The 14493-nt window shown below is 45.4% G+C and overlaps 1 protein-coding gene across 1 annotated transcript in view; it reads left to right on the forward strand.

Moving 5' to 3' along the window:
- The window catches only part of LOC309660904 (solute carrier family 2, facilitated glucose transporter member 9-like), a 50437-nt gene that overhangs the window by 17240 nt on the left and 18704 nt on the right, over positions 1–14493 (forward strand). Inside the window, exon 4 of the mRNA XM_082462029.1 lies at positions 10446–10570. Coding sequence (XP_082318155.1) covers positions 10446–10570 — 125 coding nt within the window. The remainder of the gene's footprint in view (positions 1–10445; positions 10571–14493) is intronic.

Here is a 14493-nt window from a genome sequence, read left to right on the forward strand (position 1 = left end):
ACCAGCTGGCCCCCAGACTGGCACCACTGGCCAGGGTCTCCAAGGCACTGTTGCTAAGCCTGTGGCCCCAAGTCCTCTTGCCTATTCCAGTAGATGGAGTCACCCCTGGCCCCAGACACTATTGCCTGTGACACATACCTACCTTATATCTGGCCGTGGGCACTTATGCCCCAAGCCTGCCCCAGAAGAAAGCTCTGAAGCCAGGCAGCTGGTACAGGAAAAGGAACACTGGAATCGGATGTCATGGACCAGCAAGTCCTGACTCCCCAACTTGCCAATTGTGTGATGTGGGACTTTGCCACCTCTCACCTCTCAGCCAGCACTTTTCCTGCGTGTGAAATGAAGGTGATCAAAGTGGCTTTTACCATCCTCAATAACATGGCAGCAAAACAAAACAGAAGGAAAGCAAAAGAGAAAATGTATTTGAAAAGTACTAAATTTCTAAGTGATGGAAGAGTCCTAGGATGCAGAGAGAGATTGATCCAAGGGCTTTGGTTGTCATACCCCAAGCAGCTGCCAATTCCTTTTTTCATCATTATGAGTGTAAAAGTTGAATTGAGTCTCAGCTTGAATAGTAACTCATCATTATGAGTGTAAAAGTTGAATTGAGTCTCAGCTTGAATAGTAACTCTGTAGGGGAGAAAAGGAGCAAAAATTAAAGAAGTTGGCTACCATTTATTCACCTCCAGCTATAGACCAGTCCTTGACATATGGTACATCATTTACTTCTTACAACTCTCTGTATTATTGTAAACCAGAGGCCCTGAGAGGCCCAGCAACTTGCCCAAGGTCACAAAGAATGGGGTTGACCTGATTCAGACACAGGTCTGTTAGACCACAAGGCTGCACTCTTCCCATCATGTGGTGTGGATGGAAACTGCATCCTGATGCCTCGTTTTTTGTCTCTGATGGTGGCTGTCCCAGAGGAAGAGGAGGCTGAGCTCAATGTCTAAGGCTGGGATGGGATCCAAAGAAAGGGGCCCAGATGGGTGACTTGGACGGAAGTTTGGGTGGAGCTGGGGGTCCTTGGAGTCAGGTGGTCCTGGTCATCCAGCAGGTCCAGCAATGGGATTGATCCTGGCTGAGGCATATGGCTCATCTGTGATTTAGGAGAGGAATGAGGACAGGGGAGCATAAGGGACCGGAAACCGTCTCTGGCTGAGCCACCCCCATTATCTGGTCTCAGGGATGCAGGTTCCTTGTCTCCTGGAGTCTCTAGCTTGGGTTTAAGAGAGAAAGAGACAAGAACTGGAGACAGTGAGCGTGGACCACTCTTTGAGGAGTTTTACTATAAAGTGGAACAGAGAGAATGATGTGATAAATGGAGGAAGACGTAGGATCAGGAGAATTGTTTGTGTTTTGTCTTAAGATGGGAGGTACAACAGCATGTTAATGAGATGTTCCAGCAGAGAGGGGAAAATGGATAGTCAGGAGCAAGGGGTGAAGCTCACTGAAGCAATATCCTTGAGCAGGTTGGAGTGGGTGGGGAACTAGTAGGTAATTGGAGGAATCGATTTCAGATAGTAGTGGGGAGAATCCATCTGTAGAAACAGGACGGAAGGCAGAGTGTGTGGGCGCAGATGCAGGTAAGTCCGTCCACGTGGAAGGAACATATGGAGGGTCTTTTCGGATTTCCTCTGCTTTCTTGGTGGAAGAGGAAGCAAGGTCATCAGCTGAGAAACAGGACAAGGGGATTAAAAGAGAGAGAAGATATAGAAATAGTCCCCTAGGAGACCAGGAGATTGAACAAACCAGGAAACTCTAGAATGGTTGCTAGGGGGCCCTAAAGTCTGCTGGAGATGAGTGGTCATGAATTTCAAGTGAGACCAGTCAACATAATTCTGTATTTTTCCCAGCCAAGATGAGTTTTGTACGCATGTGCAAGGTAGACTGAGATCTAACCAGGGCTGGGCTTTTGTCAGACACATAGAATGAAGGGGGTGGGTCACTGGATCAAGGAGTTGAGGGTGTATGAATGTTTAAAATGATGGGCCTTGGAATTCAAACTGGATAAGAAGAAATGGACAGACATGAGGAGGGTGACAGATGGTAGAAGCTAGATACCATCTTGGCTTATAGGCTTGGTCAGGCTAAAGAACTGTTGGAAGGGTAAGTGGTAGGAGCCAGTATCTCTAGAGTTTCCCCCATTTCACTAGGACTTAATGAAAAGTACTTTGCACCTTTCCAAATCCAAACTGAAATAGCACTCCCTGTATCTTCCACCACTTGATCCTGGTCCTGTGCATCATGTTAAAGCGTAACATAGTGGAAGGCAGCTCTCACACTTTCTCTGAGCTTTCTCTTGTCTAGGCTAAGTGTCCCCAGTCCCTTTGGCCATTTCTCAAGGATATGGGCTTCAATCTCCTCATTATCCTATTGCTGTTCCTTGAATTTGACTTCTTCTGCCAAGAGCTGATGATCTGGGCTGCACTGGGGAGATTCTTCACCCCTGGAGAAGCTCAAAACAGTGAAGCCGGTGTCCGCAGTGGGGTTCCCAGGGGGCGCTGGAGTTCTGCTCTCAGAAACGGCATGGTGCTGGCCCCCCTTGTTCTGCTGCATGTCATGCCTGGGAAAAATATGGAAACACAATGATTAAAATCCCCGTCTCTGAACCTGAGTGAGTCAGCTTTGTGAATTATCTGCAAATAAGGTTTCTATCCTCACTGGGATACTGTCATGCTGGGGGTTATTTTGGGAAGGAATATATTAATATGATGAACTTGCTTAGAGGGTATGCAGCCCAATTTGCAAATGTTTCAAATCAGACTTGAATGTGATTTTAACATCCCCTGCATAGCACAAAATACATCATCACATCTAGTGCAGGGGCTCAGACCAAAGCCCTGGGAGGCATCACTGGCTCCTCTATTTCTCTCCACCTCTATCCAATTCATCAGTATTTGGGGTTCTGAACCCCAATTTCCAACATGTGTGGGGGGGAGGGTGTTCCCACACACCATCAAGCAATTCTCCGGACACCAGCTGGGTGTCCTATAATTCAACTCCATTCTGACACCATCTACCTAGAGATGGCAGCAGATTACAAGACTGAGGGCTCAGTCCTACAAGACTGCCCCCTCCCCCAGTTCAGACGCCCGTCACAAGCCCAGGTTGTCACCTGTGTTTCTGACCAACTGGCTATAGATTAGAGGTTCCAACGACCCCCTGCCTCAGGTTTCAGGTTAAGGGTTTAGTCTCACAAGACTGCCCCCGCCCCAACTTCAGATGCTAATTGCAAGTCCAGGTTGTCAGCTGTGCTTCTGACCCAATGGCTATAAGTCAGAGGTTCCAATGACCCCCCTCTTCCAGTTTGATTAATTTGCTAGAGCAGGTCACAGAACCCAGAGAAACATTTTCCTTAGTAGATCACTGGTTTATTATGGAAGGATATAGTTCAGGAACAGCCAGGTGGAAAAGATGCGTAGGGCTAGGTATGGGGAAAGGGCACGGAGCTTCCATGCTTTCTCTGAGTGCACCACTCTCTCCAAATCTATACGTGTTCATCAACCTGGAAGCTCTTCAAACCCTGTCCTTTTGTGTTTTTATGGAAGCTTTATTACATAGGCACAGTTGCTCAGGTCATTGGCCATTGGTGATTGAACTCAATCTCCAGCCCCTCCCCTGTCTCTGGAGGTTGGGGATGGCATTGAAAGTCTCAATCTTCTGATCACATGGTTGGCTCCACTGGCAACAATCCCCCACCCTTAGCTCCTTTCCAAAAGTCACCTCATTGACATAAACCCAGTTGTGGTGGAAAGGGGCTTGTTATGAATAACAGGACATCTATTTCATCTTTATGGCTCTGAAGCAATTTCAGGAACTGAGTACAAGAGACTAAATATTATAACAAAAGATGCCCTCATTGCTCTCATCACTTGGGAATTTCCACGGGTTTCAGGAACTGTGAGCTGGAAACCAGGGACGAAGACTGTGTATATTTTTGTTATTATAAATCAGAATATCACAATCAACAAATTCCAGCAGCTCAGGCTTCAAAACACACCAAGATCTGGCACTCCCTCCACTGCTACTGGCTCACTCCCTCCACCGCTACCATCCCGGTGCAAATTCCTATTAGCACTTGCCTGATCTATTGCAATATTCCCAGTTGTTCTCCCTGCTCCCACACTTACCCCTACAGCCCAGGGTTGACACAGAAGGCTAAGTGGTCAGGCCATGACACTTCTCTCCTTAGAATCTTCTAGTGCTTGCCTATCTCACTCAGGGTAGAAACCCAAGCTCTCTTGGTGGCATACAAACCCCTTATGAGCTCTCTACCACTCCCCTCCACCTTCACCTTCTACTGCTTGCTCTCTGGTTCTTCAATGCTTCCAGCCATGCTGGCCTCACTGATGTTCCTGAAATAGCCCACGTCTGGCTCTTCTCTGCCAGGATTGCTGTACCCCAGTGTCCATATGGCTCACGTCTGCTCTTTCTTCAAATCACACGCTGCACTGTCTTTAAGTCTGTGGTCAGGTGTTACCTTCTTGGGGAAGCCCTCCCTGGCCACTCTGTGTAAAAGTACACTCCCTTCCCTTCTTTCGTTTTCTGTACAGCATTTATCACCGTCTGATATGCTACATATGTTTTATTTTTACTTGTGCAGGGACTTGGCCGTGTTCGTGGCCGTGTGCCAGAGCCTAGAATGATGCTCAGCACCCAATCCACCCTCAAACATGTGCTGAGTGAATGAATGTCAGTTGAATGAATAAATGATTGTTGAAAGATGAATGGCTGTGAATAAATATGGCAGCCACCATTGTGAGCGGCCTTCGTATCCTGGTTCCTGGAATGCCAAATCTCCCATTTAATAGCATGTGACCTTGGCCAAGTACTTAACTTCTAGATCTGTTTCTTCATGTGAGAAATGGGGTAACAAGATTACTTGACTTCTAGGGTCTTCCGTGAGTATAAAACACTTAAAACAGTGCCTGGTACATCATAAGAACTCCGTGAATGTTAGCTATCACCATGGGCTTATTTTATTTCTTTTTAAATTAATTGAAGCTCTAAATATGTTCCAGGTGCCATCCTAAGCACTTTACATAAATCATTCTCATAGAAGCCTAACAAGATAGACATTATTATATCCATTTTACAGAGGGGTAAATCAAGGCTGAGAGAGAGTAAGAAACCTGCCCAAAGTTGTTCAATTAGTATGTGGCTGGGCTGTCCAAGCAGGAACATTATTGGATGTGGATTCGGGCGAACAGCAGCTCTCCAGCCCATAGACGTAGAAGCTAAAGTGAGATTCAGGGCAGATCAGAGCTGGGCCATGTGGGGTGAGTTGGGGTCCACATGACTTGGCTCCTAGATTCATTTCCTTCATTTATGCAGCAAATATATCTGGGACACCTGCATATGCCGGGATCTGGTGTAGTTGCTGGGGCTACAGTGGCAAGACAAAGTCGCTGACCCCATAGCACTTACATTCTAGTAGGGGAAAATGGACAACTAACATAAAGCAAATAAATACAGAGGATAATTTTCTACAGTGTTGGGACTGTGAAGAAAATAGAACAGTGTGAGAGGATGGAGGGGGATGAACTCTGCATTTGGGGGAAGCAGCCATGTCAAAGAGTGTCAGGAGGTTGCATTTGAGTTGAGACTTTAGTGAGATAAGACTCATGCAATGAATAGAGGGGCACCAAGGATGAGGGCCATGAGTTAGGAAGCAGCCTGGCACACCTGAGGGACCATGGGAAGGCTCATGAGCATGAAGGTGAGAGTATGAGATGATGTGGCAAAAGCCATCTCATGCAGGGCTTTACAGGCCCTGGTGAAGAGTTTATTCTAAGTGCAGTGGGAAGCCACTAGCAGGTTTTAAGAAAAAGTATGTCAGTGTGTGCTGTGAGAGGATAACTTTGGCTGCTCTGTGGACCATGAACTTCAGCAGGGCAAGAATGTGTGTGAGCCTATTGCAGTTTTATGAGTGTAGTATGATGGTGGTCTGGACCACTGCCATATTGTGGGGCTGTAAATGGGAGAAGTGGTTTGATTTGGGATATATCTTGGAAGTATTATAGATAGGACTCAGTGATGGATTGCATATGGGTCATGAAGAAAATAAAAGATGTAAGTAGTATTCCCAGATATTTGCCTAAGCCACTAGGAAGGTAGTGGCTTTTTTTATGAAAAAGTCTATGGGAAGAGGGACTTGGCGTGCATTTTGGGGCAGGGAGGGATTTAGTAGTGGGAATTCAAGAATTCTATTTTAAATATGCTTGGTTTGAGATACCTACTAAATATGCTAGTGGAAGTGTCCAGGAGGCAGTTGGATATGTAAGTCTAGACTTGAGGAGAGTCTGCATCCAGAGATACAGTTGGGAATTGTCATCGGTTAGAGGGATGAACTGGATGGGATCACCCAGGGAGGGAGTGTAGAGAGAGGTGAGACTAGGAGATGAGCCGGAGCTCTGGGCACCCCAAGTTTCAAGGCTCAGCGAGGTGAGGACAAACCAGCCTAGAGACTGAGAAGGTGAGGCTGGTGGGGAGAAAAATGGGAGAGGGTGCAATCACAGATGTCCAGAGAAGACTGTGTTTCAAGAAAGAGGGTGTGGTCAACCACGTCAAATGCTGCTGAGAGGTTGTACCAGGGGAAGGCAGAGAATTGGCAGTTGTTTGTCAAGGTAGAGGTTGTTGATGACCTTCAAAAAGGGAATCTCCATAGAGTGGTAGAAATCATCTAATCAGAGTGGGGGTGAGGAAAGTCTAGAAGATGAGCAGACAACATTCATGAAGGAGTTTCACTCTAAAAGGGAGCCAAGACAAGGAGCAGAGGGATGAGGAGAAGAGAGACAATATTTAGGTGTGTTTATATGGGAATGAATGGGAAGAGAGGGAACAAGTCCTTTACTGGGGTAGGGATGCACAATGACACTGATAGACCTTACATCACTGGGGCAGTTTCATCCAATGCAGGTAGGTGGGTGAATTTGGTGGTGGGGGATGAAGTAGTCCTTACCTCCTCCTCTGTGAACTGATTATTTCATTAACACTGATAACTACAGGTGTTAAAGATGAAATGAGATGAAATAATTTACATAAAAGCCATGTTCTTTCTTAGTACTATACTAAAGGTATCACACTGAGTCTGCACCAAGGATTAAAATTCTCTAGAGGTGGACCCAAGAATCTCATATTTGTATGTGCTCTTGGTAAATCTGATGCGCAACCAGACTGGAGAACCACTAAATAATGCTAGCATTATTTTTATGGATATCATTAATATCATCCTAGTATCAAATGTCCAGTTTAACTGAAGTAGGGCAGTGGACAAAGTGTCTGGGGATAGGAATTGAAGTATGATTCCTAATCAAGCCCTTTATTTCTCATTGTCTACGGATTATAGAACATATTGTTTTGTCCAACATCCAAGAACCCTCCAAATCTGGCCACAGCATCCCCCTCCTGCCTCTCCTCTCTCAACAATCTCTTCACAAACTTACCTTACACTAGCCTCTACAGCAACAGGGGTTTGTCCTGTGTGGCCTCAAGGCGGGAACTGAGACCCAGAGGTGGAGCTACAGGGAGAATATTTGGGTATGTTGTGAGAAATCTTTTTTTTTTTTTTTTTTTACGGACAAGCTGCTACCACCCATGAGATGGAAGGTCCAAAAGGGAGAAGCAGCATTCCTGGGTTTAAAAGCCAGGGCCAAACTTTAGTGAGCAGGTTGCTGGGACTACAGAGAGAAGGCTAGGGCAGAGGAGGAGACACAGAGCTGCTGGAATGGAGCACAGAGAGGGGGAAATACCCTGCTTCTCCCCTTCCCCGCCCTCTAGACGGACATCAGGCCTCTCATTGGCCAATCCTCCCAGGAAGCCAGAAGCAAGGGAACCTGGGAAAGATAGTTGCCCCTGAAACAGAGCCAGGCAGAGAAAGAAGGGAGCCGAGCGCAAACAGGCAAATGGTGGGTACAGTTCTGAGTTATACAATCTCATAGTTTCTATATCTTTACTTATAGAAGTCACAGATGGTCAGTAATTGACTTGTGTGATTTATTTGCTGTCTGTGTTCCTCACGAGGCTCTAAAGCCCATGATGCGGAGGACGGGGATGACTCCCATATTCCTGAGGTAGACCCGGTGTCTAGCACGCACTAAATACATGAGTGGAACCCCAGTGAAAGCTTCTGTGAGGAGGGTCCAGGTCTTCCTGCCTCTCCCTCCAACCATTGCCCCGCTTTCCTCTCAAGGCTGACACAGTAGTTCCTCAGAGGACTGAGGGGTAGGGCCCTGAACATGGAGCAGTGCCATGGGGTGCAGGGTATTCGCATCCTGCTTTGAGCTTTCACCAATAACAGAAATTAGTGCCTTCAGACTTATCTTTATTGAATCCTGAGGCTGTGACCTTCAGAATAAGGGCATCAGAATAAGGCATCAGAATAAGGGAGGTTACTCTAGATTGGAATTTTTGTTTTAAGTCTCTGCTAAATCACATTTTTTCGCCATCATAAGGTCCAGTTAAATTAATCTTTTGAAAGACTAATTTGAAATCATATTTATTTTTTAATAATTAATACATTCATGTGACTTAACTTTCAAAAGGACCAATTAAATATAAAGTCGAAAGTTTCGTTTTTGTTTCTGTCTTCTGTCTCCTCCCTCCTCCTTGGAGACAATCAGTGTTACCAGCTTTTTGTGTATCTTTTCCAAGATTTGTGCCTATCTCTACACACACACACACAAACACACACTTTATCACATAAGTTGTTGCATATTCTACATAAAGTTCTGTATCTTATTCTTTGCACTTAACAATACATCTTTGAGATTTTTCCATATCAGAATATAGAAGGCTACCTCTATTTTAATGTCTGCATAATATGCCACTTTATATATGTATCATAATTTATTTAAATAGCCCCTTATTAATGGACACTTGGGTTGTTTCAATCATTTGCTGTTATAGAAGTTGCAATGAGCAGCCTTTATACCATCCTAATTGAGCTGCAAAATTCACTAAGTTTGGGGTTCTCCAAGAAGTTGTAGGAAAGGGAAAAAAATTAAATGAACAGCTTGAGATAAATCAAAAATAGTAGAAAGAACTTTGGCCCGGAAGTTAAGAGAGCTAACTCCTACAAGTAATAACGAAGTTCCCTTTCAAGCCCTAGCTTCTTACAATTTCTAAAACAGTTTAATACTGTTAGATCATTGAGTCTTTAGGGAAAAAGTATCCTGTGAGAGGCTGTTTCCCCAGCTACTTGATTCATTAGTTGTATGACCTAAAACAAGTCACTAATTTATCTGTGTCCCAGTTAACTTATCTATAGAGCAGAGATAAGAATAGTACCTACTTCATAGGGTCCTTCTGAGCAGTAAATGAGCTACTCATGTAAAATGCTTAGAATGGGGTCTGTCATATAGCAAAAGTTCAATTAGTGTGAGCTATTAAGATCATTTTGCAGGTGAGGCAAGGAAAGCACAGAGCAACGAAGTATGAAGTCCCCTAGATCATAAAAGAGAGAGCTGGTGCAGGAACCCAGGTCCCCAGGCCTCCAAACAAGTTATGCTTCTCAACCATGAGGTCTTAGGAATATGTTATATATTCATATAAAACAGTGGTAGTGGTCCTAACAAGGAGCAATGAATAGTAAGTCTTGCCAAAGGAATTTGGCTGACCTCGTTTGAGGGGATTAGCTCAGCCTCATGCTTCATGCTATGGTTCATTAAATTGAAGGTGCCATTAGGTATAAGAAACATTGTTACATGAACTGCAGAGCAAAAGAAAGAAAGAAAGAAAGAGAGAGAGGAAGAGAGGGAGGGAGGGAGGAAGGAAGGAAGGAAGGAAGAAGGGAGGGAGGGGGGAAGGAAGGAAGGAAGAAGGGAGGGAGGGAAGGAAGGAAGGAAGAAGGGAGGGAGGGAAGGAAGGAAGGGAGGTCTCCTAGGACTGAAGTCATAGGATGCTGTAGGTGTGCTGATTAACAAGCTATTGCTCCCAGCTCCAAAAGTACCCTTCTGTGCTCTGCTCTGTGATGCAAGGGCTGAGACCTGCATGCCTCACCTGCCCTTTGCCACAGGGGCACTAGAAGAGGAGGGACAAGGGACTTGCTCCCTTTAGTTTGCCTGAATTGCCTGCCAGCCCCAGCAGTGACCTTAACCAGTTCCCTGTGTTAATTCACTCTGTGAAACTAACTAGAGTAGTTTTCATTTCCCTGCCTGACATCTGACTCATGGATTGTAAGACGCATTTTGACTTTGTAACGTTAAATGAAGGTCTTAGAACCGATGAGATAAAATATTGCAACAGGGAGATTTATAGAATATCAGGGCTCACAGTTCCTTCAGAGGTGACCTAATCAACCGTGGTAATGAACCCAGAGGAAGGAAGTGCCTTGCTCAGGGTCATATGGCCAAAGTTGGCAATGGGGATGGGGGGGACCTGGATCCTGTTCCGGGGATACACAGGCCAGTGGCAGCCTCATCAAACCCCTCCTTTTCTTCCAGGAAATACACTTTGCTGGTCAACAATGGGTTTGCAATTTCCGCCACGTTGCTGATGGCCTGTTCTCTCCAAGCAGGAGCCTTTGAAATGCTCATCATGGGACGCTTCATCATGGGCGTGGATGGAGGTGAGCCTTCACCATGGCAGGAGAGGGGGCAGTAACACATTCCTGGGGGGGGTTTCAAAATGGGAGGGGTACTTGTGGCTGTCACATGCATCCCTACTGATATTGAATTGGCAGAGACCGAGAACACAAGAACCCTGCATGAAGTGGGGAAGTCCCATGGGACGGACCACCCACCCACGATGCTCCTGTAACGGAGAAGCACTGACTGGGACGGACCCAAACCAACTCCAAAGACCTGGATGGTCTTCGGCACATCACGCATTCTATTTGTCATCCTCACCATAAAATTCATATTCCAAGTTGTCGGTGGTTTCCAGGGAGTTTTTATGAGGATTATGTTTCCTGTCTGGGCCTCTGACTCATTCATTCTTTTTTGTTTTTTTTTTTAACGCTTTTTTTTTGATGTGGACCATTTTTAAAGTCTTTATTGAATTTGTTACAATATTGCTTCTGTTTTACGTTTTGGTTTTTCGGCCTCGAGGCATGTGGGATTTTAGCTCCCCTACCAGGGATCGAACCCGCACCCCTGCATTGAAAGGCGAAGTCTTAACCACTGGACCACCAGGGAAGTCCCTCATTCGTTCTTTCATTTATTCACCAAGCAGCATTTACGGAGAACATGCTGTGCCTTGTGGTCTACACTGGGGACACAGTGGTGAACAGGAGCCCCCAGTCCCTACACCTGGAGCTTACGTTCTGGTGGGTGGACAGATAGGTAATTAGATATATGAGGTAGATAATGGTAAGCCCTAGGAGGAAAAGAAGCAGCACAGGAAGATAGCAAGGGCTATTTTAAATAGGACTCAGGGAAGGCTGCTTGGAGGAGGAAACAAATGAGCAGAGACCGGAATGAACCAAGGGCAAGAAACAAATGAATACTGTGGGAACTGTGTACCTGGTGGAGAGAAGAGGACAGTGACCCTGAAGCGGAAGCATGCTTGGCAAGTTCAAGGAAGAGTCAGGAGGCCAGTGTGGTGGAGCTCGGTGAGCCAGGGGGAGAGTGGATGCAGATGAGTTGAAGAGGGGCCAGTCAGATCCCACAGGACCTTGTAGGTCACAGTGAGGACTGCGGATTTGTGCTGAGTGTGATGGGAAGTCGGAGGAGGGTTGAGAGGAATGTGACAAGAGTTGGTTTATGATTCAATAAGATTCCTCCTACTTCTGTGTAGAGAGAAGGCAGCGGGAGGGCAGGAGTGGGGTGGGAAGGCCATCCGTCCAGGGGTGATAGCTATGAGTAGGACAGGATGGTGGTGGTGGAAGTGGCGAGACATGGCCTGATTCTGGCCATGGCCTGTGAGAGTAGGAGACTCAAAATATATTGTGAAAACCAACAAGCCAACCCTGCTTTCTTTCTAAATACACAAATCCGTAGAGTGTTACTTTCAGGCCTTTGTGGAAAGATCCCAAGCTTTAGGATTAGAAACCCCTGGGATTGGATCCCAGCTCTGCTATTTGCCAATTACTGACTTTTGATAAGTTACTGAATGGTTCTGAGCCTCAGTTTCCTCATCTGTAAAATGGAGATAACAATAGCTACTTTGGAGGGCTGTTAAAAGGCTGACATGAAGACGTGTGTGTGTGTGTGTGTGTGTACATACACTGCCTAATGCTGCTGGAACCCTGTATGAAGTCGTTAAGGGCTAGTTCCCTTCCTTGTCCATCTTTTATAAGCTGAGGGCACCAGGCGTTATGAGTGACGGGAACGACAAGGGAGAGCATGAGAGTAAGAGGCCGTATAGGAGGTCAGGGAGGAAGAGACTTCATTTATTTTTATTGCTTTGCTGACAGGAAATAATTCAGGATTTTGTAATACCTCAAACTCTCACTATTCAAGTAGAAGGGAGAAGCCTGTACAAAGAACATTAACTGGAGAGAATACTGGCTGGTGTTCATGTAGAATTTTCTAATTGACCAATCATGTTCCTGAACTTCATCACCTTTGATCTCCCACTAACGCTGAAAGGCTGTTATATATATTTTTTCAACGGCCATGGTTTATTCACCACGATGGGCCAAACGCTGGGTATAGAACAATCCTCGATAAGTTTGAAAAGATTGAAATCTTTTATTGAAATCATATAAGTATATTCTCTGACCACAGTATAATTAAATTAGAAATCACAAACAATATCTAAGAACCCCCCCTAAATTTGGAAAATAATAAAAACACACCTCTAAGTGTTACATGAGCCAAAGAGGAAGTTACAAGGGAAATTAAAAATACTTTACGCTCTAGAGCCCGGGAGCCACAGCTGCTGAGCCCACGTGCCACAACTATTGAAGCCCGATCTCCTAGAGCCCATGCTCTGCAACAAGAGAGGCCACTGCAGTGAGAAGCCCATGTGCCGCAATGGGGAGTGACCCCTGCTCGCCCCAGCTAGAGAGAGCCCACATGCAGTGGCGGGGACCCAACGCAGCCAAAAATAAAAAAAAAATAAAAAAAAAATTTTTTAACAGAATGATAATGAAAATACAGCATATCAAAATTTGTTGGATGAAGTTAGAGGAAAAGCTATGAATTTTAATGCTTATATTAGAAAAGAACAGGATTTGGTAAACTACTTCCCTTGGGACAAATTTGGCCTGTAGACAGTTTTTTATGGCCTGTGAGCCAGAGGGTAGCATGCTAAGTGAATTAAGTCAGACAGAGAAAGACAAATACTGTATTTTTTCACTTATATGTGAAATCTAGCAAAAAAAAATCAAATGAACAAACATAGCAAAACAGAAATAGACTCATAGATATAGAGAAAAATGGGTGGCTGCCAAAGGGGAAGGGGGTGGGGCATTGGGCAAAATAGGTGACAGAAATTAAGAGGTACAAACTTCCAGTTATAAAATAAATAAGTCATGGGATGGAATGTACAGCGTAGAGGGTATAGTCAATGCTATTGCAATAACTTTGTATAATGACAGATCATAAATAGACTTAGTGGTGATCATTTTGTAATGTATAAAAATATTGAATCACTATATTGTACACCTGAAGCTAATATAATATTATAAGCCAACTGTACTTCAGAGGAATGCTGTTTTGTTGTCATTTTACATGTGAGGGCCCTGAGGCTCAGAAATGTGAGACAGTAAAGTGGTTAAGGGTGAGGGCTATGGATTAAGCCGGCCTGGATTCTGACACTTACCAAGGTTAACTTCATCAGTTAGGTTTTGCTGCATTAAAAAACAAAACCAAAACATAATGGCTTAAGGCAATAATTCTTTTGCTGAGCTTACAGTTCTGAGGGTTGGTGGGGCAATTCTAATCTGGGCCAGCCCTGCTGGTCTCTGCTGGGCTCTCTCTCCCATGGCTGAGGTTGGCTGCAGGCCAGTCAGCGGCTGAATGACCTTGGATGTTCTCAGGCTCATGTTTGGTTGCCAGCAGGTGGGCTGGTCTTGGGATCCCAAGGGCTGGCTCATCTCTGTCCCACGTGGTCTCTCACCCCCAGATGGGGTGACCCAGCCTCTTCCATGGGGTTTTCGGGGTTCCAATGAGCAGCAAGAGGAACAAGTCCCAGTGTGCAAGCGCTTATCAAGTCTGCTTGGACACATCTGCCAGAGTCCCACTGGCCAAGGTGAGTCCCATGACGGGATGCAGAGTCAGGGTCAAAGGCATCTAACCACCCAAGGATGTGGACTCAGGGAGCATGGACAAAGTGGAGGCCACACAGCAGCAGTCTGCCTCCCTGTCTTAGCCCCTTTCTCTAATCTGGTGAAGGGGAATACTCCTAAGCCTCCCTTGTTAGGGAATGTAAAACTTAATGGTATGCTGTGTGTGCAAAACAAGTACATTCCAGGCCCTCATTACCTTCCCCCAACGCCAATAATGGTATCATTGCCATTACTGTTGTTGTCATTTTTATTCTTAGTTAATACGATGCAGATCCAGGATTTGGACCGATGGTCGGGTTTCGAAGACCCTGCCTGCT

This window comes from Balaenoptera physalus, assembly GCF_965194825.1.
Source record: "Balaenoptera physalus genome assembly, chromosome: 5".
NCBI classification, from domain to species: Eukaryota; Metazoa; Chordata; class Mammalia; order Artiodactyla; family Balaenopteridae; genus Balaenoptera; species Balaenoptera physalus.